The sequence below is a fragment of the Aedes albopictus genome, chromosome 1 (assembly GCF_035046485.1).
Source record: "Aedes albopictus strain Foshan chromosome 1, AalbF5, whole genome shotgun sequence".
Classification (NCBI taxonomy): Eukaryota; Metazoa; Arthropoda; class Insecta; order Diptera; family Culicidae; genus Aedes; species Aedes albopictus.
This window is the reverse complement of record NC_085136.1, coordinates 23,520,175-23,535,342: the sequence shown is the minus strand read 5'-3', so window position 1 is coordinate 23,535,342 and position 15,168 is coordinate 23,520,175. Positions and strand designations below refer to the sequence as shown.

At 39.4% G+C, this 15,168-nt stretch overlaps 2 protein-coding genes across 2 annotated transcripts in view; one reads left to right on the top strand and one right to left on the bottom strand.

Annotated features, from left to right (window-relative positions):
- LOC109424754 (nose resistant to fluoxetine protein 6) overlaps positions 1-15,168 on the bottom strand; it is a 58,925-nt gene that overhangs the window by 22,189 nt on the left and 21,568 nt on the right. Inside the window, exon 2 of the mRNA XM_029855000.2 lies at positions 6,299-6,951. Within this exon, the coding sequence (XP_029710860.1) occupies positions 6,299-6,951 (653 nt within the window). The remainder of the gene's footprint in view (positions 1-6,298; positions 6,952-15,168) is intronic.
- LOC109424775 (uncharacterized) lies at positions 5,622-6,343 on the top strand. Its single transcript, XM_019699960.3, has 2 exons — positions 5,622-5,953; positions 6,022-6,343. Exons 1-2 carry the CDS (start codon positions 5,719-5,721, stop codon positions 6,273-6,275), a joined length of 489 nt encoding a protein of 162 aa, XP_019555505.2. The 5' UTR covers positions 5,622-5,718; the 3' UTR covers positions 6,276-6,343.

Genomic DNA, 15,168 nt, shown 5'->3' with positions numbered 1-15,168 from the left:
GGATTGCAGGGAAATGCACGAAGGTATTCCGGTAGGTAGTGTAGAATTAGCATAAGTTAAAATAAACAGCAATAAAAATTTAAAAAAATATATTCCGGTAGGAAAATCCAAAGGATTTTCAGGCGGAATCCTCGAAGAATTTTCAGCGGATATTTCCGGATAGGGGGAAGGATTTGCAGGAGGTATTCTCTAAAAAAAATCATGGAAGAATTCCAGAAGGAAATCCTTGATGAATTCTTCTTTCAAAATTTTAAGTTAAAATAAACAATAACAATAAGAAAGATCCCTCAAGTATATCCTGGAGATATGGCTGATTATAATCCTAAAAAAATATTGAAGGAACTCCTTCAAGATTCCCTGAAGGAATTCCTGAATGAGCTTCTGGAGAAATTTCTGATATAACTCCTGAAGGCATCCGTGAGTTTTCCTGGAAACATCTCGATCTCCATCTACAATCTGAGAGAACCCCAGGAGCTATCTCTGGATTAACTTCTGGAAGAATCCCTAAAGGAACTTCTCGAGGAATCCTCACCTAAGGATATCCTGAAGGAATCTTGGAAGGAACTCTTATTGGGTAAAAGTACTAGACTTCGCCTCTGCTCTAGTCTTCGCCCCTTCCATACAAACTTCATATTTAATGTATAAAGTGGCGAAGATTAGAGCAGACTTTTGGGGGTAAACAAAGTCGAGAGCTTTTACTCTATAAAAATCCTTGAATAAACTTCTGGGGGGAATCCCTAAATTCTCCTGGAGGTATCCTTGGAGCTTCTAATAAGATTATCTGAAGGAACTTCTGTACAGGTTTCTGAAGGAACTTTATGTAGGAATCCCTGAAGAAATTCAGGAAAAATCTCTGAAGAAACATCTGCAAGAATCCCTGCAACTCCTGGAGAAATCTCTGATGGAACTCCTGGACTAATTTCTGTGTAAGAACTCCTGTAGGAATATCTATAGACCTCCTGCAGGAACTCCTGAAAAAAAAAAACTTCTCATGGGATTCTTGACGGATCTCCAGGCAGCCCCGGGCAGAGTTCAAGTACTGACGATCAAAATGTGATATTGGTTTGTTTGAGATAAGAGGTAAAAGTTCCTAAAATAATAGCAAAAATTTGTTCTTGAACCATCTAACCAATAGCAAAATATGATATTTGAATATCAATCAAATAGCTCACTGCTATTGGGTAGATCTTACCAAGAGCTAAATGTGCTATGATGATGATGTTCCAGGAGTAAAATTGAAATATTATTTTCAGTACTTTTACCTCTTATCTCAAACAAACAAATATCACTTTTTGTTCTCCATATCAAAATATGCTATTATTGAGCTTTTTTCCTCTGCTCGGGGCATTTATGAATCCTCCGGAAGATTCTTTAAAAGGGCTTCTGAAAGGATTCCTGAAAAAACCTCCTGTTAAAATAGCTTAGGGAACTTCTGAAGGAACTCCTAATGAACACCCGGAGGCATCCCTGAATCTTAGTGGAGCTATTGGGAAAATCCCTTAGCGAACTCCTGAAGAGATCACCAAAGAAATTTCTGGAGCAACCCTTGAAAGAACTCCTGAAAGAATCTCTGAAAAAAAAATTATTAGGGATCCCGAAGTAATTCCAAGAGGAATCCCCGAAAGAATTTCAGGAGGGATTCTTGAACATATTCTAGAAGGGATACTAGAAGGAATTCCTGCAACCCTTGATGAAACTCCCGGAGTGATCTCTGAAGGATCTTCTTGAGCAATACCTACAGAACGTCAAGAGAAATACCCTGAATTCTAGAGGAATTTTTGAAAGATACCCTGGAGAAATCTCTGAGGTTACTCCTAGACTAGTTCCTGAAGAAACTCCTGTATGAATTTTTGGAGGAACTTAATCCATAAAGAAACTCTCAGATTAATCTCTGAAGGACCTCCTATAAGAATCCCTGAAGGATTTTTTTGGATGAATCTCTGATGTATCTCTAGGAGGCATTCCTGAACTCTCCCGAAAGAATTTCTGAAGGAACTCCTGACCTTTTCCCTGTTGAGATCTTTCTGAGAGATCTACTGAAAAAATGGATGATAAAACTCCTGGAAGCGTCCCTGAAGATTTTTTCTGGAGAGATGTGAATGAGGAATAACTAATACAATCTTATCAAAAATGAAAACAAAAGATCCAAGAGTTGAGAAATCAATTATTGTAGTCAATCATTTATGATAGTGATCGTGAGATTTTTTTTACCTCGACTATATGTAAACTTAATTTTGTTTGTGCACTGATCACCGGCGCGAAAAATGAAAACCGGCGGCGTGACAGCGGCGTACGGCGCGCCGCCGATACCTTGGTCGGCGTCGGCGTGGGACAAACAGTGTCGGCGGCGGCGGCGTGGCGCGGCGGCGCACAGGTCTAGAGTAGAGTAGAGTAGAGTAGAGTAGAGTAGAGTAGAGTAGAGTAGAGTAGAGTAGAGTAGAGTAGAGTAGAGTAGAGTAGAGTAGAGTAGAGTAGAGTAGAGTAGAGTAGAGTAGAGTAGAGTAGAGTAGAGTAGAGTAGAGTAGAGTAGAGTAGAGTAGAGTAGAGTAGAGTAGAGTAGAGTAGAGTAGAGTAGAGTAGAGTAGAGTAGAGTAGAGTAGAGTAGAGTAGAGTAGAGTAGAGTAGAGTAGAGTAGAGTAGAGTAGAGTAGAGTAGAGTAGAGTAGAGTAGAGTAGAGTAGAGTAGAGTAGAGTAGAGTAGAGTAGAGTAGAGTAGAGTAGAGTAGAGTAGAGTAGAGTAGAGTAGAGTAGAGTAGAGTAGAGTAGAGTAGAGTAGAGTAGAGTAGAGTAGAGTAGAGTAGAGTAGAGTAGAGTAGAGTAGAGTAGAGTAGAGTAGAGTAGAGTAGAGTAGAGTAGAGTAGAGTAGAGTAGAGTAGAGTAGAGTAGAGTAGAGTAGAGTAGAGTAGAGTAGAGTAGAGTAGAGTAGAGTAGAGTAGAGTAGAGTAGAGTAGAGTAGAGTAGAGTAGAGTAGAGTAGAGTAGAGTAGAGTAGAGTAGAGTAGAGTAGAGTAGAGTAGAGTAGAGTAGAGTAGAGTAGAGTAGAGTAGAGTAGAGTAGAGTAGAGTAGAGTAGAGTAGAGTAGAGTAGAGTAGAGTAGAGTAGAGTAGAGTAGAGTAGAGTAGAGTAGAGTAGAGTAGAGTAGAGTAGAGTAGAGTAGAGTAGAGTAGAGTAGAGTAGAGTAGAGTAGAGTAGAGTAGAGTAGAGTAGAGTAGAGTAGAGTAGAGTAGAGTAGAGTAGAGTAGAGTAGAGTAGAGTAGAGTAGAGTAGAGTAGAGTAGAGTAGAGTAGAGTAGAGTAGAGTAGAGTAGAGTAGAGTAGAGTAGAGTAGAGTAGAGTAGAGTAGAGTAGAGTAGAGTAGAGTAGAGTAGAGTAGAGTAGAGTAGAGTAGAGTAGAGTAGAGTAGAGTAGAGTAGAGTAGAGTAGAGTAGAGTAGAGTAGAGTAGAGTAGAGTAGAGTAGAGTAGAGTAGAGTAGAGTAGAGTAGAGTAGAGTAGAGTAGAGTAGAGTAGAGTAGAGTAGAGTAGAGTAGAGTAGAGTAGAGTAGAGTAGAGTAGAGTAGAGTAGAGTAGAGTAGAGTAGAGTAGAGTAGAGTAGAGTAGAGTAGAGTAGAGTAGAGTAGAGTAGAGTAGAGTAGAGTAGAGTAGAGTAGAGTAGAGTAGAGTAGAGTAGAGTAGAGTAGAGTAGAGTAGAGTAGAGTAGAGTAGAGTAGAGTAGAGTAGAGTAGAGTAGAGTAGAGTAGAGTAGAGTAGAGTAGAGTAGAGTAGAGTAGAGTAGAGTAGAGTAGAGTAGAGTAGAGTAGAGTAGAGTAGAGTAGAGTAGAGTAGAGTAGAGTAGAGTAGAGTAGAGTAGAGTAGAGTAGAGTAGAGTAGAGTAGAGTAGAGTAGAGTAGAGTAGAGTAGAGTAGAGTAGAGTAGATGGCTATTTTTGCATTTCTTGGCATCGACGAAAAAGCGTCAGTGATCTTAATTATTTCTAGGGTATGTGTGCCATCAGTAATCTCACGCTCCCATATTCATCCTATTCGAAAACAAGCGATTACGGCACCGATTGATTCCGTTCTTTGTGTTTACATGGGTGCTCACTTCTAACAAAAAATACAAAAATAAGAAACAAAACAAACAGCGCTCCAATCCCTTGTTTTTCGTAGGATGAAAATGGGAGCCGTCGGCGTCGGTGGTGTAGTGGTAAGCGTGGTTGCCTCTCACCCCAGTCGGTCGGGGTTCAATTCCCGTCGACGCCAATGGGATTTTCTGAGACATAAAATCCGTGATCACGTCTTCCCTCGGATAGGAAGTTAAGCCGTAGGTCCCGGCCCATGTGTTGATGGGTTCGATATGTAGGGTCCTCAGGTGTGGTGGCTGTCTCCCTGGGGCGTTGGAATTTAAGGCTTAGCTCCTAGACCCAGCCGACGTAAAACACAACTGGCGCCGAACGGTGCTAGTTGGCTAGAAAAAAGAAGAAGATGAAAATGAGAGCCACATGCTTAATAAGGGAACCAATACCCTAGTTATTTCCAGTTAAAAACTGTCAAAATAGGTCAAAAAGTTGTGCCGTGAAATTCTACTAACAATTTATGAATCATAATTCAAGTACATACAATGATGCAACCAACAGAACGTATCAATGAGCATGAGCATAGCATAGCATGAGCATAGATGACCGTACTATTCGTAGTTGCTACTCCGTGATTGACCAGAACAATCGAAGTTGCACAAGGAACCAACAGACGGAGCTTGGGAGTAGCTTACCGTCCTCAATGTGCATCTTCGAGAATTCCAAACTTTATTAGGTCAATAACGGCGCCGGCCACGTCCTTACGGTCATCGAGGAAGGAAAGGAATGTTATTATGACGTGCGTTGCTTACTAAAGACCGAGATCACCTCTGCGTCTCCACGTCTGTCATGGGAAGGACTTTTTGTTAGTGGGGAGGGGAAAGGGCGCATGATATGAGTTCACTTTGGTAAGTGGAGTGATTCATGCAACCCTATTAATATCAAACCACTTATTTTCATTTGGACTAAAACAAAACACATGCCGACATCGAAAATGACGAACCATTCAGATTGTTTTCGAAGTGCGAAAATTAACGAAAGAGAAAATAAAGTGATTTGAACCAACGTGGCTTTGGAACTTGGGCCGACACTTGACGTGACGAACATTTCAATGTCTGTTGACTAAAATCGCAAAAAATGTTGATGTTGCATTTATCGTATCATAAATCGCCCCGTACGAAGATGAGCAGTCAAATAGACGACGACGACGACGACGACCGAATGAAAACGCGGCCTGTACACTTTTCAAAGCCAGCGCGCGATGCTTTGCTGCTGCCGAACTAGAACTACCGCACACTACTCACAACCAACAGAACGTATCAATGTCAACAAACACAGTAACCATATCAACAGTTCTTTGATTATTATGCAAATTCAGCGAAACATCCCCGTCGCCATACGCCAAAGATTATTTTTCTGGGGTTCACCATCCAGTTCGTAAGCGATTACCGAGGCCAGAGTCAAATCAGCGATCGCTTCAATTACATTCGAAAGCATTAGAATTTCACCGATCCCACTCTGCCATGGAACAGGGTGCTTTCTGATGTGTTGACCATACAATCATTTCCTCTGTGTGCATATCAGCAAATTGACTGACCGATGTCTCGATCGCCGCTAGGCAGTCTGACCGCTCGCTGACCAGTTTCAGTTCAATCGCAGCAAGCGCAAAATGCAGAGCACGCGTGTAATTTCAGTTTTAATGGTGGCCATTTTGGCCTCGGTAGTGGCGATCCCAGTAGACGTCGACATCGACATATCCGACCAAATCTCGGCCTCGATCGAAGCGGTCAAGAACGTGGGAGTTTTTCAAGCCGGGTCTCAGAATGCGGCGCCGAATCGCCTTCCCGGTCAGGATGGCAAAGTGGGTCAACAGCTAATCTACACCCTTGGACAACGGGTTGCAGGTGATTGATATGAGTGGTACCGAACGAAGTCAAAACAAGGATCAGTGATCGTTTCTGGTTGGTTACAGGTGATCGCCTTGTGTCGACCAAGACGGATAGCAAACAATGGCCTACGCTACAGGACGTAACGCTGAGCTTGGCCTATCCACAGTCCGGTGTAGGGGCGGTTGTGACGTACGTGCAGGTGATCGTAAAGCAGAGTAGCAACCTCGGCAAGGGTTACGTCGTTTCCGGTGGAATCGGTCAGCGTTTCATTCACCTGATGATCGAGGCCTACAGTACCACCTACTTCAACTACAGTGTTCAAATCTTTGGTTTGTAATCTAGTTAGCGATAAGTACTTACCTCGTAATAAAATCCCGGATTATAGCTAGCGCCTCCGAACAGAAACAGCAATGCGTGACCACTCAGTATGGTGAACATGGCAACCGCCTTGATCCCATTGATGCACCCTAATCCGTGATCGTCTTTGCTGTCCTGTCCGAGCTTCTTCAAATTCTCAATGATCGAGAACGATCGCAGAATGTACACCATCGTCGTTTTCTTCTCGTTCCTTCGGCTGCAGATCGACTGCACGTGGTACAGCGTACTCAGCGCCACCATCAGTACAAAGAACATTATGATCGACACATATACGATATCCAGCGTGGAAGGTTCCGCGTTCACTTCCCTGTGACAGGCATCCTTCGGTATCGTAACGTCTCGCGATCCACTGATCGCTTCCACCACTCGAGCGACATCCCCGTCCTTGCAACTGACCGGCACGCAAACGCCCCAGTGCACCACGGAACTCTCATTCGATCGTACCCTTCGGGACACCTGCATTCGCTCCTGGTATGCGTCCAGGCGGACATCGGCCAGGCAGTACTGCGAGAGAATTCCTTTCTGCAGGCCGGAGTCCCGATCCCGGTTGATCGCCATGCACTGGTCAAAGTGGCCAAAGTGGTACATTTGACCGTACTCGATGCCCGCCGTGGACTTGGCCGATGCGTCCAGCACTGTCGGATAGAGAAAGAAGAAGGTAGATAAGAAACAATCGTTTGTAGGCACGTGCTGGATCAGTGTAGGAATTTGTATGGGAAGTCATACCACGATTATGATTAGCATTCAAAGCTTGCCTCGATTCAGCCACTATGCACCGTCGCGTTGCTCGCTGGTCAACTAGACGACGCCAGACGGGCATATTGATTATCTCTATTTTAGTAGGTAAATATGGCGCATGGCAAGGTTAATTAAATATGTGCGATGGAAGATCGGTTTCGGTGGTTCTGATGCGTGTAAACAATGGTCTAGATTTGCCCGTTATGATAATCTCGGAACCCGGAAAAGGCAATATGTTCTAGCTTTCATTGCGAATGGCGTAGGAAATAACAGGAATCGTTGTTCAAATTGAGGAAATTTGTTTTAATATTCTACGGAGGAAGAGATGTCGCTTTTATGGTGACAATAGAAAGATCAAGGTCAACTGTGTGAGTTAGTTTCTTTTGAAGTTTTGGCTTTATCAACTGTATTGGCACATTGAGAGGTCTATTTTTTATTAGTTTCCTTCAGAGTTTTCTCCAAAATTTTCTAAAGATTACCCCATAATTAAATCTATGAACTTTTTTCCCTGAAATTCTTCCAGAGATTCTTTTAAAAACAATTCTAGAGCTTCCTTCAGATATTTCCTGATGAATTTCTCATGATTTTTTTTTCCAAGAATCCTTTGAACCCTTTGAAGTTGGAATTTTTCTGGATATCCAAGGTCATCCAAACTGTTCTTGAGCTCAGATCCTAGAAGTCTACGGGTGTAATAGTAACTTCATTCATTTTACAAAGCTACGAATAAGTCTTCTGAAAGTTCAAAAGACAGTAGGCCATCCAAATTGTACTTGAGTTCAGATCCTAAAAGTCTAAGGGTGTAACGGTAGCTTCTTTCATTTTATAAAGCTACGATTTGTGATCTATCACGTCTAGTAAGTTTTCTGAAAGTTCAAAAAACAATATCAGAACAGTCTAGATATCCTAGTTCATCCAAATTGTTCTTGAGTTCAGGTCCTAAACTCTACGGATGTAACGGTAACTTCTTTAATTATACAAAGCTACGATTTGTAATCCATCATGCCCAGTAAGTCTACTGAAAGTTCAAAAGACAGTATCAGATCACTCGGAATATACTAGGTCATCCAAACTGTTCTTGAGCTCAAATCCTAAAAGTCTACGGGTGTAACGGTAACTTCTTTCATTATACAAAGCTACGATGTGTAATCTACCACGTCCAGTAAGTCTTATGAAAGTTCAAAAGACAGTATCAGAACAGTCGGGATATCCTAGGTCATCCAAATTGTTCTTAAGTTCAGATCCCAAAGTCTACGGGTGTAGCGGTAACTTCTTTCATTATACAATGCTACGATTTGTAATCTGTCACGTCCAGTAAGTCTTCTGAAAGTTCAAAAGACAGTATCAGATCAGTCGGGATATCCTAGGTCATTCAAACTGTTCTTGAGTTCTGATCCTGAAGTCTACGGGTGTAACGGTAACTTCTTTTACTATACAAAGCTACGATTTGTAATCTATAATGTCCAGTAAGTCTTCTGAAAAATCAAAAGATAGTATCAGATCAGTCGGGATATCCTAAATCATCCAAATTGTTCTTGAGTTTAGATCCTGTACTCCGGGTTCAATGGTAACTTCTTTCATTATACAAAGCTACGATTGGTAATCTATCACGTCCAGTAAGCCTTCTGAAAATTCAATAGACAGTATCAGTGAGTCATCCAAACTGTTCTTGAGATAAGATCCTAAAGTCTACGGTATAACGGTAACTTCTTTCATTATACAAAGCTACGATTTGTAATCTGTCACGTCCAGTAAGTCTTCTGAAAGTTCAAAAGACAGTATCAGATCAGTCGGGATATCCTAGGTCATTCAAACTGTTCTTGAGTTCTGATCCTGAAGTCTACGGGTGTAACGGTAACTTCTTTTACTATACAAAGCTACGATTTGTAATCTATAATGTCCAGTAAGTCTTCTGAAAAATCAAAAGATAGTATCAGATCAGTCGGGATATCCTAAATCATCCAAATTGTTCTTGAGTTTAGATCCTGTACTCCGGGTTCAATGGTAACTTCTTTCATTATACAAAGCTACGATTGGTAATCTATCACGTCCAGTAAGCCTTCTGAAAATTCAATAGACAGTATCAGTGAGTCATCCAAACTGTTCTTGAGATAAGATCCTAAAGTCTACGGTATAACGGTTACTTCTTTCATTATACAAAGCTACGATTTATAACCTATCAGGTCCAGTAAGTATTCTGAAAGTACAGAATCCTAGGTCATCCAAATTGTTCATGAGTTTAGATCCTGTAGTCTAAGGGTTTAACGGTTACTTCTTCCATTATACAAAGCTACGATTTGCAATCTATCACGTCCAGTAAGTCTTCTGACAGTTTAAAAGACAGTATCAGAACAGTCGGAATATCTTTGGTCATCCAAACTGTTCTTGAGTTCAAATCCTGAAGTCTACTGATGTAACGGTAACTTTGTTCATTATAAAAGGCTACGATTTGTAATTCATCATGTCTTGAAAGCCTTCTGAAAGTTCAAAAGACAGTATCAGAACAGTCGAGATATCCTAGGTCATCCAAACTGTTCTTAGGCTCAGATCCTAAAAGTCTACGGGTGTAACGGAAAATTCTTTCATTATACAAAGTTTCGATTTGTAATCTATCACGTCTTCTGAAAGTTCAAAAAACAGTATCAGAACAGTCCGGATATCCTAGGCCCTCCACATTGTTCTTGAGATTAGATCCTCAAGTGTACGGATGTAACGGTAACTTATTTCATTACACAAAGCTACGATTTGGCTTCGTCATATCTTCACCTTAGCTAGAAGTTCTTAGTTGTAGAGAAGTTAAGTAATATTTCAAAGGTATTTTGGAATTGCTCTGAATCTCACAGTAGTTCACGAATCTGGGTCTATTAGAGTAGGTAACGTAACTTGACATAGCACATATACTGATGACAATGCAGATAATGACTAGAAAGCAGATTTAATAAAAATGAGATTCAAAAAGTTTGGGCAACCTTAAAAATGAATGTAACACTACTGAACGTACTGACCAAAACTAGGTTCCCGAAGTGGTTTGGTTGATCTGGAATAGTTCGAAACTATCTTGAAATGACTCATTAAATGCCAGAGAGTTCATTGCGAGAATTACTACTGTTACTGTCAAGAACTAAACTTCAGGACAGTTTGGACGACTCTCAATGTCCTGGAGGTTCGTAATAATATATGGTAGACTTTAGGTTGGTTCAGTATCCGCGATAGATTATACAATGTTACTCAGTAAATCAGATATGGCCGTTGTAGACCTGAAGTTCTAAACTCCAAGATAGTTTAGCTGACTTGGAATATTCCTATAGAGACTCTAAATGACATTTGAGATTTCAAGAGCTTCACGGATCCCAGCAGATTATAAAATGCTATTATTTATGTCAAAAACACGTAAAGTTGTTTTTGTAGATTTGAAGGACTTCATTATAGGACAGTTTGGACGACTCTGAATGTTTCAAAGGTTCATAATAATATGAAGTATACTTCGAATTGGTCCACTACCCGCGGTTGATTATGCAACGTTAATCGGTACAACAGATATGACTACTGTTACGAGTGTAGACCTGAAGTTCTGAACTCCAAGGTAGTTTGGCTGACCTGGAATATCCCTATAGTGTCTATAAATGACATTGTAGATTTCAAGAGCTTCACAGATCCCAGTAGATTATGTAATGTTGATATTTATGTGGAAAGCACATAAAATTACTCTTGTAGATTTGAAGGACATTACTACAGGACAGTTTTTAACACCTAGAACATCTCAGAATATAGAACAGCTTTTGATATCATTGACGAAGAATAAATGAATACATATGAACGTAACTCATATACAAATTCAGCTATTAGAACAACTGATATGTCAATTACTTCGTTTCTTCAAACTCCATGGTGTTCAGGATATTCTAGGTGTCAGTAAAGTCTCAAATACAAATAGTCCCATTTCAGTTGTCAGCTAGCACTCGACTGGTTCGGTCAGCTTGTTGCTGCAGAGCAATCTTTCGGTGTCGCTATTATCTGCAATGGCTACTATACGAAAAAAAAACAATAGTTATAGACTTCAGTATGCTTCCAGTACGGCCAAATGCAGGAATCGTTGAAAAGTTCCTGTGCAATGAACTTAAGGTTGAGATGGCTGCCATCAAAAATCTTCAACTGCATACAATTTGCAACTGTGCGTTCATCGCTTGTCTTTGCCAAAGACAGTATTCTGTTTTATTGAATGTGTGAATTTATACAGCCGTTTCTATGTTGGGGTCATATATGACCCCTCCGGCTCCAGAGGGTTAAGGTAGATTTCTTTATGTTCCTTGCGAAACTCCGTCAGGAATTACGTTAGAAATTCTTCTCAAGATTCGTTTATAAAATTCATCTCAAATTTCTCCAGGGATCCATAAGAATTTTCTACGGGGATTTCTTTAAACAAGCGATTTAAAGATTCTTCAATAAATTGTATTTATTGGAGGTTTCTTGAGAATTTTTTTCAGATATTCCTTCAGAATTCGTTCAGGTATTTCTGCAGTCCACCAGAGCTTTGAGTAGCAATTTCTCTATAGGGATTCCATTGCGAGTTCTCATATGAATGTGTCCATAAATTTCTTCAAAGATTCACTCAGAGAATCCTTCAGAGTTTTTTCCAGAGGTTGTTGCATTACTACGTTCAGTAATTTAGGTAGGAGTTACTCCAGAAATTCCTGCAAGAGTTCATACAGAGATTCCTTTAAGATTTTCTCCGAATATTCCTCTATGTATTACCCCAGAAATTTATCCGGTATTTCCTCTAAGGATAACTCCAATAATTTCTCCACGGATATTTTAAGATTTTTTTGTATATTTCTAAAGAATATCTACGGAAATCTTTTAGAAATATCTCAAACAAATGTTTTCAGGGATCTTTGCAGGCGTTTATCTATGCGTTTCTCCAGGTATTCCGGCAAGATTTTTTTTCAGAAATTCGTCATCAGATTTCTCAAGGAATACTTTCAGAAAATCCCCCAAGACTTTTATTTTCAGGAATTTCTCTAGGAATTTTCTTGCATATCCTTTAAAAAATATTTTTCTAGTAATTCCACGAAGGGTTTCCCGAGAAGTTTTTCCAGGAAATTCTTAAGAAATTCCTTCTAGGATTCCTTCAAGAATTTCCCTGATATTTCTTCTGAGGTCTTAATAGATATTCAGCCAGAAGGGCTTTCTAGGATTTCTACAGGGATTCTACTGAAAATTTCTTCAGAAATTTAATCAGGATTTCCTGCTGGGATTCCTTATGAAATCCGTTTGAGAAGATATGTTTTAGAGATTTCATCAAAATTTTAAGGATTTCTTTAGCCGTTTCTTTTCTAGTTCTTCCATTGAGTTTCTCAGAAATTGTTCCAAAAATTTCTTTACAAATACTACAGGAAATGCTTTGGAGATTCTTCTCAGGCTTTTTCCAAAAATTCTTTGAGAAGTTCCTTCAGTGATTGTTGCAGAAATTTCTACAACATTTTTATTTTGTAGAAATTTCTCTTGCAGTTCCATCAGAAATATATCCATATATCCTCTTTAGAGATTCCTGCAGAATTTGTTCAGATAATCTTCCTGGCATTTTGCAGAAGTTCTTCCAGAAATTGCACAAACATTACTGAATAATTCATTAAGGGTTTTCTAAGAAATTCCTGGAGGATTGTTGAAATCCTTCTGGAGATACCTTTGAAGGCTTCGAGATTTAATTCTTGATTTTTTTTTTCTTGGCCAAATTTCCTGAAGCAGTTTCTGTAGTTATCTCTTGATCAATTCCTGCATAAAAGCCTAGGATAAATGCCTAGGATAATGCCTAGGAGAATACCTGAAGAGAAGAAAATAAAAAAATCTTGAGAGACTTCTGGGGTGAATGTGAAAGTAATTTCAAGGAAATATACTAAAGAAATTTCTAGTGGGATTCCTAGAAAATTCGAGTAATTTCTGAAGGGATCTCTTACAGACAATTGTCTTCAGAAATCGCAGACAAAAAATCTGGTGGATTTTTTGAAGAAATTCCTTCACATATTTTTGAGGGATCTCTGGAGGGCTTTCTGCAGGAATCCTTGGAAGTGCTGGAGATACATCAAAAGAAATTCTCAGAAAAATCTTAAGCAATTTCTGAAGGGATATCGTGGAAGATTTCTAAAGAACCACAAAAGAAATTTAAAAAATGAATCCTAATTATATCCAAAGCAACGCTTGGAGGAATACCTAAAGGAACTAATGGAGGAACTTCTTGAAGAATCTTTTGAGAAATTCTAGAGGCATTTCTTAAAAAAATGCCGGAGGACTTCCTCCGGTGCCGACACCGCTCAAACATCAAATTTCGTGTGAGAGTAAGCAGGCCAGTATAAATTCGTGCAGTAATTAAAAGTAGAGGTTATGTCGTGAAAATTTGGAAGTTTGAAAGGGAAATACCAGTTCCCCATCAGTTTAATTATCAATTTTTTGGTATATTTATCGATAAAATGATTTTTTCTACCCCGATCCCACATTAAATTTTATCTGGAATGACTTAATCACTAAAATACGAAATGGGATTTCACAAAATTTAACCTTACTTTAGGAGGCCAATCCATAAATCCCGGTGGGGACGTAGAGCCATAAAGAAGAAGAAGAAGGCTATTGTTATATATAATCGGTTATGTGATTTAAGAAAAATAGTGCTGCACACGAGAAAAATGCAAAAAAAACTATGTTTTCCCATATAAATTTGCTTACATACTTCAAATGAGTTTAGCATCACCTAAATGTTAACGGATTGAGCTGAAAATTTGACCGGAGCATCGAGGCGTCATATAGAATGAAATAAGAAGGGTCCCATTGAACTTTTTGACATGTGGTATTTTGAGCCACGCTAATATACAAACACCAGAAAGTGGCCAAAGCAGAAAGCATACGATGCTTGGAGCATGTTACAAAAATTACAACAACCCTGCAAAATTGGTGTTTCCAACAGATCCGGATGGTTAAACAAGCAAAGTGTGCAGCGGACACAATTCTGGCGTTCGATTTGAATAGGTCGAATCTACATAGCAATCACAGCAAATATAGGACCTATACAAATCGAACACTTCCCGGATAAAAACTAACCATAGGGTGTTTGGTGAAAACTATTCCTGCACCATATAGTGTACCAGCTACAATAAAGTGTATTGTAATGGAATGGTTCGCTAAAAGCTTCGCACATTGTAGCTACTATACAGTTACATCCGATCTTTATGTAACAATATATTATACTTTTTTTTACGTTTGAACCATTCACTTTTCCGAAATATTATTTTTCCGGGAATTTTTGTATTATTTATTCAGTTTTAGTTTTTTTTCCGAGCTTTGTTTTGTTGATGTTCGATGCGCGATGAGAGGAATACAAATATAGGTTAACCCGGAAAGACAGGTCAGAGTTCCATAAATCAGTGAATGAGTTCAACACTATTCTTTCTGTATTTTCATTTAGGGGAGTTCTCTCCCCTACTCTTATATGAACTTGCCTTCGACCACAACCGAATTAAATGCGATTGACGAAATTTATGTTTTAAGTAGAGCCATCTTTAACATATAGAATGGACTGGACACTGAAGCGACTTCTAATATAGGTTCGTCTGCGGGTTCGCTTTTTAACCTAACTTATATTTGAATCGAACTTGACAGTTTTCTCATGAGTTGTTATGTATTTCAAACTTTTGTCAAACTGGAGCCTCAATATTGCAATAACGGTTTAGCACGCTATGTACCTCGTCACCCAATTCATGCAACTACATTAGTGGTATAATAACACTTAGCACGCTCGGCATAGTTCCATCATGCCGCTCAAAGTGTTGCCACAAATAATGCTTAGTTTGCAAAACCCAGTTATCTGGCTGGTGGGGCATGGGAGCCTAAGCTTCAACTGTTAATGCAATCAGAGACTAGGGTAACGGTTGAATTTTGGACCCCTAGAGGACATTGGTTTGAATTTAATTCAAAATCAAACAGATTCAGAGGGTATTTACACATAATGATGATGTTAGTATGTTCGTAAAAGCCTCCACTGTTCGTTAAAAATACCCACAAGGTCATTTCTGGTTGAAAATTTGATGAAAATAACTGATTTTTGAAGCATCACTTTTCACTGTTTTGGA